The sequence below is a fragment of the Malaclemys terrapin genome, chromosome 3 (genome assembly GCF_027887155.1).
Source record: "Malaclemys terrapin pileata isolate rMalTer1 chromosome 3, rMalTer1.hap1, whole genome shotgun sequence".
NCBI classification, from domain to species: domain Eukaryota; kingdom Metazoa; phylum Chordata; order Testudines; family Emydidae; genus Malaclemys; species Malaclemys terrapin.
The window spans coordinates 79727586-79743701 of record NC_071507.1 but is presented as its reverse complement, the minus strand read 5'-3'; the positions used below and the strand labels follow the sequence as shown (position 1 = coordinate 79743701).

The following is a 16116-nucleotide window of genomic DNA, read 5'->3' as shown; positions in this document are numbered from 1 at the left end:
GACAAAATAAAAGCTGTGGATTCAAACCTTGTCACAAGACCTTTCAAGCAGGCAGAGAACTTCTAGGTTGTCCTAGTTAGGGAATTTTTCAGGAAACTGTTATGAGCTGGGTGAAACCTTGTTATGGGTTGAGCTAAAACCTCCTTCAAATTAATGTATGGACATGCCCGTAACTTAAGATAGTAGTGAGACAGTTAAGGAGCCACACCTAAAACAAAGCCTAATAGGTATGTCTACAAGGCAACTAGACACCTGCGGCTGGCCTGTGCCAGCCAGCTCAGGCTCGCAGGGCTCCGGCTGTGGGGCCGTTTCATTGCTATGTAGATGTCTGGGTTTGGGCTGGAGACCAGGTTCTAGGACCCTGGGAGGGAGGAGGATCTCAGAGCTCTGGCTCCAGCCTGAGCCTGAAAGTCTACACAGCAATAAAACAGCCCCAGGTTTTAATTTGCTGTGTAGACATACTCTTAGAATTTACCCAGACACCAGCACCCCGTGGACAGGAGGGGTTCCACTGGTTTTGTGAGCAGGTGTGTAGGAGACGGGTCTGTAAAAAGACAAGCTGGAAACAGTGAGAGTGAGAGGAGAAAGAGAGCTAAGCAACAGCCTGTAAGGACAGCATGACCCTGGGAAAAGCTAGAGAGAGAGCTTTGGGATATTATGTTGACTAAGGAAGCTTGGGAAAGTAAGCTAAGAAACTGGTCCTTTTGTTCTGGGTTCCTCCTACCTTTGGAGAAGCAGGACTTTGTACATACAGTAAACAAGATTGCAAAGCAAATACCAGACTCTATCAATTTCTGCTTCCACGAGGAACGCTCAAAAAGGGGTAACATGGCTTTCCCATAAAAAATGTCAATGAATCAAAAGCATTATGGGAAATGACTGATTTTTGAAGGATTTCTCAACTCAAAAAAAGTTTTGAAATGGTCAAGCCAGGATTTTTTTGAGATTTCCCAGTTCAAAATCACTTTTTGTTTTTAAATTTGAACTAATTATATAGTTAAAAAAAAGGAGGGGGGTGAATACCAAATACAAAAAAATAATTGACCTGAACCAACTTTTTTTTTGTTTGTCAGTTTGCAAACATTTGAGATTTTGATTTTTGTCCCATTTTGAGACAAGAAGCTTTTTTGAAATTTGAATATTTTCTCGCTACAGGAAAAATGTTTCCCACCCAGCTCTACATCTAGCCTGCCTTTTGGAGGGGAGTTATTTTATCTGATGAAGTGTAATTGGTGACAGATTGCCTGCTTCCTGAGCAGGATTATTTTACAGGGGCAAGCTACACCAATACACCCAGGTTTAAATCCATATAACACTGTCCACACACAAAGCTGCACCAGGTTACTAAATCTGATTAATATCACACTTTTAGCTAAACTGGTGCAACTTCTACATTTAGACAAGACCTAAATCAATATGACTCCAATCCTGAGGCCACTGAAGTCAATAGGAAAACTCTCGTAGACTTCAATGAGAGCAGGATCAGGCCCTAGCTAAGAAAAGTGCCCAGGACACATACACACACAAAAAAAACCCAACCCCAACCACCAGGATGACCAGACAGCAAATGTGAAAAATTGAGACAAGGGTGGGGGGGTAATAGGAGCCTATATAAGAAAAAGACCTAAAAATCGAGACTGTCCCTATAAAATCGGGATATCTGGTCACCCTACCACCACCACCAAACAGTAAGCAGATGTTATCTGACAGAATGAGAAAGGATGGAAGAATCGGAATGAAGCCACGGTATACAGAGTCCAGATGTGAACATTAAATTAATTCCCATTAAGCAGGGCACCTGTTTCATAGTTGTATGTGTATAGCAGAGGTTGCCTTATTAATCAAGGAGAAAGTGAGTGCGTCAGCAAAATCTAATATGTCATTGTGTGTGCATAGATTTCTTGTAGAGATAACTTGGTAAACTTTCACAGCATGCTAAAAAAAAAAGTAGACACTAGAAGAAAAAGAAGTAGTCATTCTTGTTCAAGTCCTAATTTAATTTCATAGTAAGTAGAAAGAATATCCCACTACACTGAAAGCATCAAGTTACTGGTATCTGTTTCCAGTTATAAAACACTGAAGAAAATCTGTTAATATAATCAGGGAAGGACTGTGCTCTACCCGGACACACTGGCAGCTTAGAATCAGATCGTAACATTGCAGTCAGTAAAGCCACAGATATACTTGTACTTATACTGGCCACGGTTACAATACTTACCTTTTACTGTATACTTAAGTGTGATCAGTAAAGCCCTGTTAACTTGAGATTTTTCATACCACATAGTGAGAGACTGTTTTCTCAGACTGGGGCCAGGTATATACTGGAAAAGGTTGGCCCCCGATAAGGCCATACTGACAAAACCTCCTCGGGTAGACACAGCTTATACCAGCAAAAAAGTGTTTTTTCTAGGAGAACGTATACCAGTTTCCAGAACAAAATAAGCTACACTGGCCAAAGCACTTTTATGCCAGCATAACTGCATCTATACCGGGGCTTCTGTTAGAATTTAAAAAAAATAGCGACATTACAGTACCAGCAAAAGCTTCTAGCATAGACCTGGCCTGGAAAGTATTCATTATGTATTATGTGCTTGCTAATGATTTCAGACAGACAAGGCTGCCCTCTGCTGCATGGACTAGACAAGTGCACACCACACGATCCATTGTCTACAACCCAGCTTTACAACAGTGGTCCCCAACCTTTCTGTTGCAATAGCATATTCATGTTTCCAGAAAAGTGTGGTGGTCGCCGGACGACCAGCCGCCAAAATGCCACCGAGAAGCGATGCCATCAAGAAGCGTCGCCACCGAAATGCCACCGAGAAGCAGCATTGGCCATGTACATTGGCCAAACCGGACAGTCTCTACGCAAAAGGATAAATGGACACAAATCAGATGTCAAGAATTATAACATTCAAAAACCAGTTGGAGAACACTTCAGTCTCGCTGATCACTTGATTACAGACCTAAAAGTTGCAATATTACAACAAAAAAACGTCAAAAACAGACTCCGAGAGACTGCTGAATTGGAATTAATTTCCAAATTGGACACCATTAAATTAGGCTTGAATAAAGACTGGGAGTGAATGGGTCATTACACAAAGTAAAACTATTTCCCCATGTTTATTTTTTCCCCTCTACAGTTCCTCCCACTTTCTTGTCAACTGCTGGAAATGGGCCATTTTGATTACCATTACAAAAAGTTTTTTTTCTCTCCTGCTGGTAATAGCTCACCTTAACTGGTCACTCTCATTATAGTCTGTATGGTAACACCCATTGTTTCATGTTCTCTGTGTACATATATATCTTCCTACTGTATTTTCCACTGCATGCATCCGATGAAAGTGGGTTTTAGCCCACGAAAGCTTATGTTCAAATAAATTTGTTAGTCTCTTCGGTGCCACAAGTACTCCTGTTCTTTTTACAAGTGCTTCAGTTTCAATTAGCCCAGAGGTCCCCAAACTGGCATCTGTGAACTACTGATGGTTTGTGAAGCCCTTTCTGCTAGTCCAGGGAGAGCTACTGGTCATACAGTGGTGGCTTTCCTCCCTTCCAGGTAAAAGAGAAAAAATATTGGGACGAAGAAGATGAACCGAAGATCAATAGTGGACAGTCTGATTAACATTTTTTCACAAAGGACAAAACACTTCTCACACATTGTGCAGATAAAAATACATCAATCCTTTCATTTTTAGTGTAAGCAATTGCTGTAGTTGCCACTGGGTACTTATGTGATTGCAGATGGGATGGGACATGTCCATGAGACAGTCTCTATTAAGGTATGGAGCTGCACTGGCATTAGCAACAGTGGGAAATTTCAGGGGTAATCTAGTGTAGACAAGGCCTAAAATGCTGGAGCACCATTTTTCAATCACTGTTCTGACACAATTGGCCCTTGGTCACAATCACCAGGCAAACTGTGTTAGAAACCCATTTGTCCATAAATGAGCATAAGCAATCTCCGAAGGTGATGTGGCCCTCAATGATAAATCTCATAGTATTTTCTTAGGCCTTGATTCAGCAAAGCATGTGCTTAAGTCTCACTGATTTCAATGGGAATTAAGCATGGGCTGAAGATGAGGTATGTATGTGTCTGAGTGCTTGACTGCCCTGGGGCCAAAGACAGAAACAAATGCCACAAAGTAACCTCACAAGAGATGTTTCAGAGTAGCAGCCGTGTTAGTCTGTATCCACAAGAGAGTTTCTGATAGTTTGCTATTCCAATAGTAAAACAGGAGACAAATGCAAATTGTCACTTAAATTCTACCTTCAGAGCTATTTTATTTGTTGCTAATAGAAAAAAGGAGTTTACAGTTTCCCTGCATGCCGTCCTCTGTCCCTATATCAGTTCGTTCATGCATAGTACCAGTCACATCTCAGAGATCACACTACTACATGACATTAAGGAGTTACTCGTATTTCCATTGAAGTTAATGGGATTTTTGCCATTGACTTCAATGCAAGCAACAGAAGTCATGCAGATACAGCAGATGGAATCTATGTAAGGCAGTAATACCCATCAATGTCTACAGCATTATTATGAATGCTGGTAACAATGTCGTAGCAGTCTGAATTTCACAGTTGCCAGCCCAAAGTCGTTACAGGGACATAGAATCATAGAATATCAGGGTTGGAAAGGACCTCAAGAGGTCATCTAGTCCAACCCCCTGCTCAAAGCAGGACCAATTCCCAACTAAATCATCCCAGCCAGGGCTTTGTCAAGCCGGGCCTTAAAAACCTCCAAGGAAGGAGACTCCACCACCTCCCTAGGTAATGCATTCCAGTGTTTCACCACCCTCCTAGTGAAATAGTTTTTCCTAATATCCAACCTGGACCTCCCCCACTGCAACTTGAGACCATTGCTCCTTGTTCTGTCATCTGCCACCACTGAGAACAGCCGAACTCCATCCTCTTTGGAGCCCCCCTTCAGGTAGTTGAAGGCTGCTATCAAATCCCCCCTCATTCTTCTCTTCTGGAGACTAAACAATCCCAGTTCCCTCAGCCTCTCCTCATAAGTCATGTGCTCCAGACCCCTAATCATTTTTGTTGCCCTCCGTTGGACTCTTTCCAATTTTTCCACATCCTTCTTGTGGTGTGGGGCCCAAAACTGGACACAGTATTCCAGATGAGGCCTCACCAATGTCGAATAAAGGGGAATGATCACGTTCCTCGATCTGCTGGCAATGCCCCTACTTATACAGCCCAAAATGCCGTTAGCCTTCTTGGCAACAAGAGCACACTGTTGATTCATATCCAGCTTCTCGTCCACTGTGACCCCTAGGTCCTTTTCTGCAGAACTGCTACCTAGCCATTCGGTCCCTAGTCTGTAGCAGTGCATGGGATTCTTCCGTCCTAAGTGCAGGACTCTGCACTTGTCCTTGTTGAACCTCATCAGGCTTTTTTTGGCCCAATCCTCTAATTTGTCTAGGTCCCTCTGTATCTGATCCCTACCCTCTAGTGTATCTACCACGCCTCCTAGTTTAGTGTCATCTGCAAACTTGCTGAGAGTGCAGTCCACACCATCCTCCAGATCATTAATAAAGATATTAAACAAAACCGGCCCCAGGACCGACCCTTGGGGCACTCCGCTTGAAACCGGCTGTCAACTAGACATGTAGCCATTGATCACTACCCGTTGAGCCCGACGATCTAGCCAGCTTTCTATCCACCTTACAGTCCATTCATCCAGCCCATACTTCTTTAACTTGGCGGCAAGAATACTGTGGGAGACCGTATCAAAAGCTTTGCTAAAGTCAAGGAATAACACATCCACTGCTTTCCCCTCATCCACAGAGCCAGTTATCTCATCATAGAAGGCAATTAGGTTAGTCAGGCACGACTTCCCCTTCGTGAATCCATGCTGACTGTTCCTGATCACTTTCCTCTCCTCTAAAGGTTTCATAATTGATTCCTTGAGGACTTGCTCCATGATTTTTCCAGGGACTGAGGTGAGGCTGACTGGCCTGTAGTTCCCCGGATCCTCCTTCTTCCCTTTTGTAAAGATGGGCACTACATTAGCCTTTTTCCAGTCATCTGGGACCTCCCCCGATCGCCATGAGTTTTCAAAAATAATGGCTAATGGCTCTGCAATCTCACCCGCCAACTCCTTTAGCACCCTCGGATGCAGCGCATCCAGCCCCATGGACTTGTGCACGTCCAATTTTTCTAAATAGTCCTGAACCACTTCTTTCTCCACAGAGGGCTGGTCACCTTCTCCCCATACTTTACTGCCCAGTGCAGCAATCTGGGAGCTGACCTTGTTCGTGAAGACAGAGGCAAAAAAATCACTGAGTACATTAGCTTTTTCCACATCCTCGGTCACTAGGTCACATATACTACCCAGAGCCTTAAGTTCCAAACCATGTGTTCCTACTGCTTGAGCAAGCAATTATCTTCATTAGCAGGAGATATATCTTATATATACACAACTATTGCAGCAGATCTGACATTCCTTCCAAGAGGGGGCAGCAGTACACATTGGCAAGTATACTGTATGCTTTCCAGCAGGGTATGGATGGATTATAGTTTGTATTCCATTACCTATTCATAGACTAATAGATTTTTAAGGCCAGAAGGGATAATTATGATCCTCTGGTCTGACCTCTTGCGTAACACAGGGCATAGAATTCCACCCAGTGTTTTTTCCATCAAACCTCCACCTGGTTGAGTTAAAGAATCTAACACATCCCTAGGTAATTCCATTGGTTAATTACCCTCCCTGTAAAAAAAAATTGCCCTTTATTTCCTGCCTGAAGTTGTCTAGCTTCAGCTTTCACCCATTCAATCTTGTTATGTCTTTATTTGATAGATTAAAGAGCCCTGTAACAGGTTGTGCTACTCACTGGTCAGACACTTCCTTGGGGCTTATGTGGGGATTAGCGCTCAACCAGTCTGACACCCCTTCCTTCAGTTGCTCACCCCATGCTCTCTCTCTGGACTCTGGTTGCTCCCTGTTTCTGGCTTGGCCTTCTGGCCAGGTCACTATAGTTTTCACCTTCTAGGGTATCAAAGTCCCACTGGACGAACCATCTCAGGCGGTCTTCAAATCCACTGCCCTGACTATGCTACTTCCCCAGTGACTGGTAGGGGAACTTGGGCCCATTCAGTAGTACAGGTTCCAGCCAGGGGACCCTACAATCAGCAGCCAACGTCTGCACAACCTCCAACCCTGCTGCTCTTTCCCTGGGCTGCTTCTTACTCTTTTTCCCACAGGTTTTCTTCTCCACCCTTCTGGGTAACTCTTCCCTCAAGGCCTAGATCCCAGGGTGTCTCTCTTTCCTGGGGTTTCCTCCTTTTCCCTCTTTAAGACCAGAGAGTGACTGCCAACTTCCTCATTGCAACCACCTCTTGCACTCTGCTTCCTGGATTAATACTTGCTCAGACTGCCTCTGCCCAGATGGGTTTCACCATCAATTAGAGTTTATCAGCTGTGGCTCACCTCCAGGTGCAGCCTGCCACATGGTTAGTTGGCCCTTTTTTCCTACTCAGGCCTGGTATGCGGTAGACACCCCATTATAAGCCCTCTACTGTAAGAAATCTCCCCATATAAGTACTGCTAGGCCATGATCCAGTCACCTCTTAATCTTCTCTTGGATAAACAAAATAGAATGAGCATCTTCAATCTCTCACTGTAAAGCAAGTTCTCCAGCCCTCACATCATTACGGTAGCTCTTTTCTGAACCCCTTTCCAGTTTGTCAAGATTTTTTTAAAAGCAGGACACCAGAACTGAACATAGTATTTCAGTAATGGTTTCACTCAGGTTGTATACAAAGGTAATACCATTTCCCCACTCCTCCTTGATATTCCCTGTCTTATACAGCCAAAGATCGTGTTAGCTCTCTTAGCTACTGCATCACACTTTAAAGGCATACAAGGTAATAATCTTTTTCTTCATATATTATCATTTCTTAATCTTGGATGAACCAGACACACCTTTCCCACTCTATCCCACTGCTTTAGGACTGAAAGGTGAAATTCATTTGCGTGCAGAGAGCTACCACATGTCTATGCATCACTTACATCCCGTTTAAGCCTTCAGGCCTTGCCCCGGCTCTCTTCACAGGGTGAATTTCACCAGGAATGAGGAAAGAATTCCTTTAAAAACATCCTTCCATTCTGGCTATCATGATCCAGATCAATTTAACAACTCTGTCTCCACTGCATTAGGTAAAGATTATGAAGCAAAACTAATTGATCTTCAATATCAGATACTTTTGACAGAATGGTGAAGATCATTACTGTGTCTAAATCCCTGTCTTTTATACAATGAATATTATAATGCCAAAATTGTAGAGAGATCACGAAAGAGACAGAGTAGAAATTAGGAGCCCTTTTTTTATTTATAATTTGTTTAAAATTCTTGCTGGTTTTTCCAACATTGTCAGAAGTATTGGAATTAATGAAACTGGTCTGAAGTAAAATATCTGATAAGCATCTTCTCCTCTGTAGAGAGGGTAAATGCATGTCATTTTCCAATTAACTCTTCCTCTAAGCCATTATGTTGATCAAATAAGTGAATAAGTGAAAGGAATGTAAATTCTAGAGGGAGCTAATTTAATTCATTCAGAGGTTATGGCTCTACTTCGATAAACACTTACAGTAGGCTGTATTATTTAAAACTGTAGTGTGACAAATAAATACAACTAGAATAATCAAACAAGGAGGAGTTGTGCGTGGAGAGAAAAGTTTCTTGGGCCCTGACTTTCAGACAGTAAATTATAGTAATAGAGGTCTAGTTATGAGTTTGTATTTTACAGGCGAGTATGTAGGACAGGATAGATGTGTGGCCTAGCTTGGGAAGTGAGACAGGGAAATGGTGTTTTGGGTCAGTTTTGAGGACAGTTACTTTACAGGGTATTTCCTGTACATTTAGGGTTTGTCGAAGCACAGCATTCTAACTGCCTGACTTTCGTACGTTTGATTTTAACTCTAACTGTGGGCTAGATTATCCCTAGCCCTTACAAGACCTCAGAGGTGGGGAGGAGGGGAGTAAGGAGCCTTCCACCTTACATGACCAAAGTAATGGATTTTTAGAACTGTAGTCCCTGAGCTCAAAGGAGTTCATGGGATGCAGAGAAACTGCTCTTTGCTTGGGAGCAATTCTCCCAAAAGGGGATGGGGACTAGACCTATGGATCTGTCCCATATGCACTGGCTAGCAGAGCTAGTTGGCCTCATACAGGAGGGAGTGTGCAGAACCCTTTAAATCCCAACAGGCCACAGAACTTCCCAAAAATGATTCCTAGAGGAGCTCTGTTAGAAAAACAGCCCATCTTGATTAAAAAATTATCAGTGAAGCAGAATTCACCGTGACTCTTGATAAATTGCTCCAATGGTTAATTACTCCCACTGGTAAAAATTACCCCTTATTTCCAGTCTGAATTTGTCTAGCTTCAACTTCCAGCCATTGGATCATGCTAAACTTTCTCTGCTAGACTGAAGAGCCCATTATTAAATATTTGTTCCTTAGGTAGGTGCTGATAGACTGTAATCAAGTCACTCAACCTTCTCTTTGTTAAACTAAGTAGATTAAGCTCCATGAGTTTATCAATATAACACTTGTTTTTTAATCCTTTAATCATTCTGGTGGCTCTTCTCTGTACCCTCTGCAATTTCTCAACAGCCTTCTTGAATTGTGGACACCAGAACTGGACACAGGATTCCAGCATGGTTGCACCAGTGTCAAATACAGAGGTAAAATAACCTCTCTACTCCTATTTGAGATTCCCTTTTACGCATCCAAGATTCACATTGGCAGCTCATGTTCAGCTGATTATCCATCACACACCCCAAATCTTTTTCAGAGTCACCGCTTTCCAGAGTCCCCCATCATGTATGTGTGGCCTATGTTCTTCGTTCCTAGGTGCATACATTTACATTTAGCCCTATTAACACACACATATGATTTGCTTGCACCCAGCTTACCAAATGATCCAGTTGGTTCATCAGATGGAGTACTAATAATGTTATTTTAAATGAATAATCTATTTCAATGGGAGTTATTCACCTAGATGCTTTTGAAAATCCCACCAGCAGGGCCGGCTTTAGCAAGAGCGGGGCCCGATTCCTGGAGGCGTGGCTTGCCGCAAGCCCCGCCCCCAGGAATCGGGCTGCGCTCCGGCCAGAGCTCCAGCCGGGGTTGTGGGGCTTGGGTCTGGCCCGGAGCCGCTCAACCGGGGCCGGGCTGGAGCTGAGCTGGGGGGCCGGGCCTGAGCTGAACCCGAGCCGGACCGGACCCGAGCCAGGCCGGGGGGCCGGACATGGGCCAGACCCGAGCCGGGGGGCCGGGCCTGAGCTGAGCTGCGGGAGCCGGGCCGGGCCAGGCCGGGCCCAAGCTGAGTTGCGGGGGCCGGGACGGAGCCGAGCCAAGCGGGCCGGGATGGCGCGCTTGGCCAGAACCGGGGCTGGCGCCCCGGGGCCAGAGCTGCTGGGGCTGGAGGTGCTCGGCCAGGGCCGGACTGGGCCGCGCCTCCCCGGAGCGCTTCTCACGTCCCCCTCCCACACCCCTGATTCAGCTTACCAGGTGCTGCCTGCCCACCCCTGCTTCTTTTCAGACTTCCCGCGAACCTCTGATTCGTGGGAAGCAGGGGAGGAGCAGGGGGCGGAGCGTGCAGGGGAGGGGAGGAGGGGGAAGTGAGCTGGGGGCGGGGTGGAGAGCTGTGGCGCGGGGCCCTCTTAGCGCGGGGCCCACTTCAGCCGAATCGGCTGAATCGGCCTAAAGCCGGCCCTGCCCACCAGGTGTCCATCTGTATCTTCAGATGCCCAACTATCTTTAAAATCTGCCCCTCAGTACCTTAGCTCTGTTGTAAAGATTTTCTCTGGGAGTTTGCTTTAAAAGTAAAAAAATAAAATAGGAAAACTATACAGGATATTCTCGACTGACTGTAATTTGCTTATCTGGAATTCCCCAGGACAGTCTGAGTTACTATCCAAGAGAAACTATTTATTAGAGATACATGGTAACAAATGTAGGGGCAGGTCACAAGCCCTTTACTCACAATAGTGAGCACTTACTCACACGGGTAGCACCGTTGACTGCAAGGTGAATCCACTCATGAGTGTAGCTGCTCACCAGTGTTAGAGGTTTGCAATCTAGCCTTTAAATCTGAATAACATAAAAACACTCTCAGTTGACACTGGTGTAAATCTGGAGTTACTTCATTATAGTCAGGAGGTAGCTCCAGATTTACGCCAGTGTAACTGAAGGCCACGAGGCCCAATAACTTTATGATTGTATCTAAGTCTCTCTTTACATGAGAATATTGTACATAAACTAAATCAATATAAAGCACTCTGAAATCAAAGTAAGTATGTCCACACACAGTGGCTTCAATGATTTAATTAATTTAGGGCTAGATTCACAAAGGGGACCTAGGCTCAGCATTGCAGTGCCCAGGTTTAGGCACCCAGCGGAATCCTTAGCCCCACGTTAGGCTCCAGGCACCCCATCCAGTGCACTAGGAGAGTTAGACACCTAAGAATGGGATTCACCAATGCCAGAAAGCTGTGTGGGGAGCCACCTAAACTAGCCATCAGGAAATGCTGAGGAGAGAGGTGGGGCCTGTGTCCCATCCCCCTCAAGTTATTTAGGCACCTGTCTCTGCTTGGGATTCACAGTCATGAACTCTCCCCTGGAGTTAGGCACCTAAGGCCTGGTCTACACTAGGCGTTTATGTCGAAGTTAGTGCCATTACATCGAATTAACCCTGCACCCGTCCACACTGCGATGCTATTTAGTTCGACATAGAGGTCTCTTTAATTCGACTTCTGTACTCCTCCCCGACGAGGGGAGTAGCGCTAAATTCGACATGGCCATGTCGAATTAGGCTAGGTGTGGATGGAAATCGACGCTAATAGCTCCGGGAGCTATCCCACAGTGCACCACTCTGTTGACGCTCTGGACAGCAGTACGAGCTCGGATGCTCTGACCAGCCACACAGGAAAAGCCCCGGGAAAATTTGAATTTGAATTCCTTTTCCTGTCTGGCCAGTTTGAATCTCATTTCCTGTCTGGACACCGTGGCGATCACAGCAGCACTGGCAACGATGCAGAGCTCTCCAGCAGTGATGGCCGTGCAGTCTGTGAATAGAAAGAGGGCCCCAGCATGGACTGATCGGGAAGTCTTGGATCTCATCGCTGTGTGGGGCGATGAGTCCGTGCTTTCTGAGCTGCGCTCCAAGAAACGGAATGCAAAGATCTATGAGAAGATCTCAAAAGACATGTCAGAGAGAGGATACAGCCGGGATGCAACGCAGTGCCGCGTGAAAATCAAGGAGCTGAGACAAGGCTACCAGAAGACCAAAGAGGCAAACGGACGCTCCGGATCCCATCCCCAGACATCCCGTTTCTACGAAGCACTGCATTCCATCCTCGGTGCGGCCGCCACCACTACCCCACCACTGACCGTGGATTCTGAGGATGGGATATTGTCCACGGCCGGTTCCTCGGACATGTTAGCGGACGGGGAAGATGAGGAAGGAGATGAGGAGGGCGAGGCAGTCGGCAGCGCTCACAACGCTGATTTCCCCGACAGCCAGGATCTCTTCATCACCCTTACAGAGATCCCCTACGAAGCGTCCCCAGCCGTTACCCCGGACACAGAATCTGGGGAAGGATCAGCCAGTAAGTGTTGTAAACATCTAAACATTTATTTTTAACAGAACAGGAATATTAACAATTAAAAGAATGGGTTGTTCATGATTACTTTGCCCTAGGCACTTAACGGTTCAGTCATGGGCAGTGCAAGTTTTGAAAAAAAATCTAGCAATGTCCGGTTTTCCGTGATTGTCCTGCCCAATCCGCTCTACTGTTTAGTCCCTGCTACTGCAGCTAGAGTAAAATGCGGTCTATATGTGCAGGGATAGAGCAGTAATCCTCCCGGGACATCTCGATGAAGCTCTCCTGGAGGTAATTGGAAAGCCGTTGCATGAGGTTCCTGGGGAGAGCGGCCTTATTGGGTCCTCCGAAGTACGAGACGTTGCCGCGCCACGAGACTATCAAGTACTCGGGAATCATTGCTCTGCACAGCAGGGCGGCATACGGCCCTGGTCTTTGGAGGCTTTCCCGGAGCATTCTCTCTCTCTCGCTGTCAGAGATCCTCATCAGGGTGATGTCGCCCATGGTGACCTGCTTTGAATTAGGTAGGGGAATGTTAGTGTTGGGACTGCTTGCTCGTTCCTTTACAGAACTGTGACCGCTGGTTTGCAGCCACGCGGTGGAGGCGGGAGAGGGGCTGCCGAAAGGGATCGTTCCTGGGGACAGCCGCGAGGGGGTGGGACAGGGGCAGAGTTCCCGCTTGCCGGATTGCTGGCAGCAGGGACTGACATTGCTTTAAATGTGAAATGAGGCCAGTGGTAATATAAAAGTTTTAAACTGCCACAAGTCTACGGCTTACCATGTCTACCTGCAACAGAAATTCCGTTGTGCTGCCCCGCTTCTCAAATGTGCTGTGGAAGACCCCAGGCACTGAATGCGAAGGCCGAGAATTCGACCTTGTGCTGAGTGCGCATGTGATAGGTGCTGTGCATGGTCTTGTTCACAGAGAAAGACTATGTTCTTTGTTCACAACTACATTTATCTTTCTGAGGAATTCACTCCCTTTTTCCCATTCCCACAGCCACATCTGCGACTGTCTCACAACGTAGCCTGGCATCACACTCCCAGAGGCTAGCGAAGATTAGGCATAGGAAGAAGAGGACACGGGAGGACATGTTCTCTGAATTTATGGCCTGTTCCCAAGCCCAGGCAGCACAGCAGACCCAGTGGCGGGAGAAATTGACCCAAATGCAGCAAGCAAACATGGATCGGGAGGAGAGGTGGCGGCAGGAAGACCAGCAGGCGACTCAAACGCTGCTTGGACTACTGAGGGAGCAAACAGACACGCTCCGGCGCCTTGTGGATGTTCTGCAGGAACGGAGGCAGGAGGACAGAGCCCCGCTGCAGTCCATCTCTAACCGCCCTCCCCCGCCACCAAGTCCCATACCCATCTCACCCAAAGTGCAAAGAAGGAGAGGCGGCAGAGTCCCTGCTAACTCTCACTCCACCCCTGCAGAGAGCTCTAGTAGCAGAAGGCTCTCATTCCCCAAAACTTGAAAAGTTCTTTCCTTCCCGCCTGACACAAGCCCCCGTCCAAGTTTCACCTCCCACTTCCATGTGTAGTTGATAATAAAAAATACGTTTCTGTTAACTACTGTTTCAATCATGTTCTTTTGGAGGAGGAGGGGAAAGGGGGTTGGTAATTGGACAGGACAGTCACCTTTGGCAGGGTACATAGGCGGGGGCAGGCACAGCAGCAGGGCACATACACAGTGCAGTGATGCAGTGACTAGTTACCCTGGTTAGTCTGGGAGGTTGTTTTCATGTTATGTGGTGGGGGGTGTGTTGCTCTGTGACTTTGTGGCGGGGGAGGGCAGTTACAGATCTTAAGCGGCGGTCCTTATGCAGGATCACAGAGCCACGCAGCAGGGGATCTGTAACCGTCCTCCCCCTGCCACAAAGTCACATAGCCCCCCCATACACACAGTCCCGATCAGGAGGGGTGACAGGCTCCGTTGAAACAACCATCCCACCGCAGCGGAGCCTGTCAATCCTTGAGTTTAGAAGCTTCATTCGCGTCACTACACTACACCCGCTCCGCACCACAGTCTGCGTCCCAGTTTTAAAAAATTCCCGCGAAAACAGTATTAAAGAAAACGGTGTGCATTAACAAAGTAGAACTATTTTTATTTCGAAACGTGTGTTGGAAGGGGGTGAAGGGGGTATGTAACTGGAGAGGTTAGTCAACATTAACTGGGTAAAGAAACGGGGGCAGGTTCAGCTTCTCTGTACACAAACTTAAAAGTCACAGGTTACCCTGCTTACTCAGGAACCTAGCTTTCAAAGCCTCCCGGATGCACAGCGCGTCCCGCTGTTCTCTTCTAATCGCACGGCTGTCTGGCTGTGCGTAATCAGCAGCCAGGCTATTTTCCTCAACCTCCCACCCCGCCATAAAGGTCTCCCCCTTGCTCTCACAGAGATTGTGGAGCACACAGCAAGCTGCTATAACAATGGGGATATTGGTTTCGCTGAGATCACAGCGAGTCAGCAAGCTTCTCCATCTCCCCTTGAGACGGCCAAAAGCACACTCCACCACCATTCTGCACTTGCTCAGCCGGTAGTTGAAGAGTTCTTTTTCAGTGTCCAGGGCGCCAGTATAGGGCTTCATGAGCCAGGGCATTAGCGGGTAGGCTGGGTCCCCGAGGATGACTATAGGCATCTCCACATCCCCAACAGTTATTTTGTGGTCTGGGAAGTAAATACCTTCCTGCAGCCGTCTAAACAGACCAGAGTTCCTAAAAACACGAGCGTCATGAACCTTGCCCGGCCATCCCACGTAGATGTTGGTAAAACGTCCCCTGTGGTCCACCAGTGCTTGCAGCACCATGGAAAAATAGCCCTTTCGGTTAATGTACTGGGTGGCCTGGTGGTCCGGTGCCAGGATAGAGATGTGAGTTCCATCTATGGCCCCACCGCAGTTTGGGAATCCCATCGCTGCGAAGCCATCTATGATGGCCTCCACGTTTCCCAGGGTCACTACCTTTGGCAGCAGTACATCAACGATTGCCTTGGCTACTTGCATCACAACAACCCCCACGGTAGATTTGCCCACCCCAAACTGGTTCGCGACTGACCGGTAGCTGTCTGGCGTTGCAAGCTTCCAGAGGGCTATGGCCACGCGCTTATGGACAGTCAGGGCTGCTCGCATCCGGGTGTCCTTGCGCTTCAGGGCAGGGGACAGCAACTCACAAAGTTCCAGGAAAGTTCCCTTCCGCATGCGAAAGTTTCGCAGCCACTGGGATTCATCCCAGACCTGCAGCACTATGCGGTCCCACCACTCAGTGCTTGTTTCCCGTGCCCAGAATCGCCGTTCCACGGCATCAACATGACCCATTGCCATCGTGATGTCCTCGGCGCTGGGTCCCCTGCTTTCTGAGAGGTCTGTGCTACTCTCAGACTTCAGGACATCACCGCGGTAACGTAGCCTCCTCGCCTGACTTTTCTGCATCTGCCTCAGGGAAACCTGTATGATAAGCTGCGAGGCGTTGAGAGCGGCCACAACTGCAGCGATGGTCGCAGCGT

The 16116-nt window shown here is 47.0% G+C and overlaps 1 protein-coding gene across 2 annotated transcripts; it reads left to right on the top strand.

Annotated features, from left to right (window-relative positions):
* Nucleotides 1-12394: 12394 nt before the first annotated feature.
* Nucleotides 12395-14185, top strand: LOC128834338 (uncharacterized). Of its 2 annotated transcripts, none has more exons than XM_054022970.1 (2): nucleotides 12395-12621; nucleotides 13616-14185. In XM_054022970.1, exons 1-2 carry the CDS (start codon nucleotides 12450-12452, stop codon nucleotides 14089-14091), a joined length of 648 nt encoding a protein of 215 aa, XP_053878945.1. In that variant the 5' UTR covers nucleotides 12395-12449; the 3' UTR covers nucleotides 14092-14185. The 2 variants fall into 2 exon arrangements, with proteins under 2 accessions (XP_053878945.1, XP_053878944.1); XM_054022969.1 differs by lacking the exon at nucleotides 12395-12621 and adding an exon at nucleotides 12638-13139.
* Nucleotides 14186-16116: the final 1931 nt, after the last annotated feature.